Raw genomic sequence first — 2,484 nt, forward strand, 5'->3', positions numbered from 1 at the left:
AGGTGGCTGGGTGCGCGGGCCGCACGTGACGCCCGCGGAGCCGACGCCGGCCACTTACCAGCAAGCTGTCTACGTTGATGGGGTCGCGACAGCGGCGGCGCACCGTCTCCTCCGCTGGGTCCACCAGGAGGCTGGGCAGTCTCCGCGCCGGCCGCTGTTGGCTCATGGCGCCGGCCGCCCCGCGCTCCTCGCGTCCCGGGGGCTCTCCCGCTCTCCGCCGCCTCGAGCGCCAGGATCCGGGTGCCCGGAACGCAGCGGCTCCGCGGTCGGCTTGGGGGAGAGCGGGAGCTGCTCGGAGAACCCGCCTCGGCCCTCGCCTCCCGAGCCCGAGAGCTCCCGCCGCTGGCCCGAGGGAGGCACGGTGACCCACGGCGTTCAAGACGCCGGGCCCGCCATCTTCCCGCATGCGCAGTGCGCCACCCTCGCGCCTGCCTAACCCGCGCCTTGTGCGCATGCCCGCCGCCCCTCTGAGCATGCGCGCCGGGGTTCTCGCCAGGCGCCCGGCACTCGCAAGACCCGGAGGATGGATTACGCGGAGGGGGTGGCGAGGGAAAAGGAAGACGTGGAACGGATGGTCGGGGAAGGGAACGCAGCAAGAAAAGCACTGATGGGGGAGGGAGAGGAGGAATGGGATGAATAAAGAAAGAAGATGTGTTACTTATCTGCCCCAACTCCTTACGAGGAGAATGGTCAGTATGGGCCGTGAAAAATACTTTTGGACTGGGGATTGAACCCTGGGCCTTCGCTCTGAGCTACATCCCCGTCCTTTTCCTGTTTTTATTTTGATACAGGGTCTCCTTGAGTCACTATTCCGCCAAGGCTGGGTTCTAATTTGCAATCCTCCTGCCTCGGTCTCCTAGAACTTTTTTTTTTTCAAATTTGAAACAGGGTCTCCTTAAGTGACTGAAATGCTTAAGATGACCTCAAACTTGCAGTCCTCCTGCCTCAGTCTCCCCAGGTGCTGGGATAACAGGTGTGTGCCGCCGCGCCAGGCTATGCCAGAGAGGTATTTCTGGAGCACAGATATGACCCGGTCGCCTCTGAAGCCTTGGACCCGTCCAGTGTACTTTTGATCCTGGACCTTGTTAGGATTTTGTCCCTGTACACCGACCTGCTGCTGGTGGGTAGGAGCTGTGTTTACGCTGGCAGGAGCCCCTGACCACTTTATTCATTGTGGCCCACTTGTTGCACTGGTCTCTCTGATGCAGCCACACTGAACACTCAGGGGGCTGATGCAGTAGGATCGCTGTGAGTTCGAGGTCAACCTGGGCTACATAGTGGGACCCCGTCTCACAAAACAAAACAAGCCAGATATGGCGCATGCCTGTCATCCCAGCACTTAGGAGGCTGCGGCAGAAGGATCTCGGTGAGTTCGAGGCCAGCCTGGGCTACATAGTGAGTGCAAGGCCAGGCTGAACTACAGTAGCGGGACCCTGTCTCAAAAAGCCAAACCAAACCAAACCAAACAAAAATTCATGTTCACTTTCCAGGCACTGCGTCGGTGGTCTCTGGCTCTCTCCCTGGAGATGGGGCCCCGGGACTCAGGGAGTCGCTTCCTCAACTGCCCACCAGGGGGCGCCGCTTCCCCGGGGAGCGGCTCAGGGCCGGAGTGCCAGGCTCTGGCACCTGGTAACGCGGTTGCAGGGTGCCGCCGGATTTCAGCCCCTGGCTTCAAACGCGGAGCTGCCACCTGCGGGCCTGGTCTGGGGCGGGTGTGCACCTCCTGCCTGGGCCCGCGCGGCAAGGCCAGCTGACCCTGCGGCTGGGGCCCAGCGGTCGTCTTCCCAAGAGGAGCACAGGGAAGACAGCGCCACTCCCAGCCCCGAGCACGGTGTGCTGCCGGGTCTGGGCAGACGCAGAGCTAACACCGCCCTCGCGAGAGCCGAGCTCGAGCCTTCCCTCCGCTGGGAGAGGCCATTCCTCGCCAGAAAAGTTGGGGAACAGAGAGCACAGCCCGAGTTGGAGTGTAGACATTCGTTCTTTTCTTTTTTCCCCAATTCTGGGGATTGAACCCAGGGGCTTCACAATGAGCTGCATACCCACTCCTTTAAAAAAAAATATTTTGAGACAGTCACTAAGTTGCCCACACTGAGCTCAAACTTCTGATCCTCCTGCCTCAGCCTCCCACAGTTCTGGAATCACGGACGTACACCACCTCATCTGGCCTGGAGAGATTTATTGTGAGAGAATGAACTTTACCCGCAAGCCAGTGAGAAGCCTGTTTGCTATGGAAACAAGTGGCGGGAAAGTAGAACACGACTGGAAACGGCTTGAGGTACACAGACGGGCGCTTCCTGCGGCTTTCCGGCTGTCCACGTGTGTTTCCTGTCCTCCCATTCTCACCAGCAGCACTGACCCCAACTGAGGGCCGAGGGTGGAGTGAAGCCTGCGGTGCCTGCCAGCAAGTGCGAGGCCTGCAGGTGAACTCCTGGTACCAAAAAAGAAAAAAGAAACACACACACACACACACACACACACACACAC

The 2,484-nt window shown here is 60.1% G+C and overlaps 1 protein-coding gene and 1 long non-coding RNA gene across 2 annotated transcripts in view; both read right to left on the reverse strand.

Annotated features, from left to right (window-relative positions):
* Positions 1 to 452, reverse strand: part of E2f6 (E2F transcription factor 6) — a 14,615-nt gene extending 14,163 nt beyond the window's left edge. Inside the window, exon 1 of the mRNA XM_005404425.2 lies at positions 59 to 452. Coding sequence (XP_005404482.2) covers positions 59 to 406 — 348 coding nt within the window. The 5' untranslated portion in view covers positions 407 to 452. The remainder of the gene's footprint in view (positions 1 to 58) is intronic.
* Positions 453 to 2,145: 1,693 nt separating this feature from the next.
* The window catches only part of LOC106146632, a 1,934-nt gene continuing 1,595 nt past the window's right edge, over positions 2,146 to 2,484 (reverse strand). Inside the window, exon 3 of the long non-coding RNA XR_001231162.1 lies at positions 2,146 to 2,395. This is a non-coding gene — a long non-coding RNA (uncharacterized LOC106146632). The remainder of the gene's footprint in view (positions 2,396 to 2,484) is intronic.

The sequence above is a fragment of the Chinchilla lanigera genome, unplaced genomic scaffold (genome assembly GCF_000276665.1).
Source record: "Chinchilla lanigera isolate Chin_1 unplaced genomic scaffold, ChiLan1.0 scaffold00086, whole genome shotgun sequence".
NCBI lineage: Eukaryota > Metazoa > Chordata > Mammalia > Rodentia > Chinchillidae > Chinchilla > Chinchilla lanigera.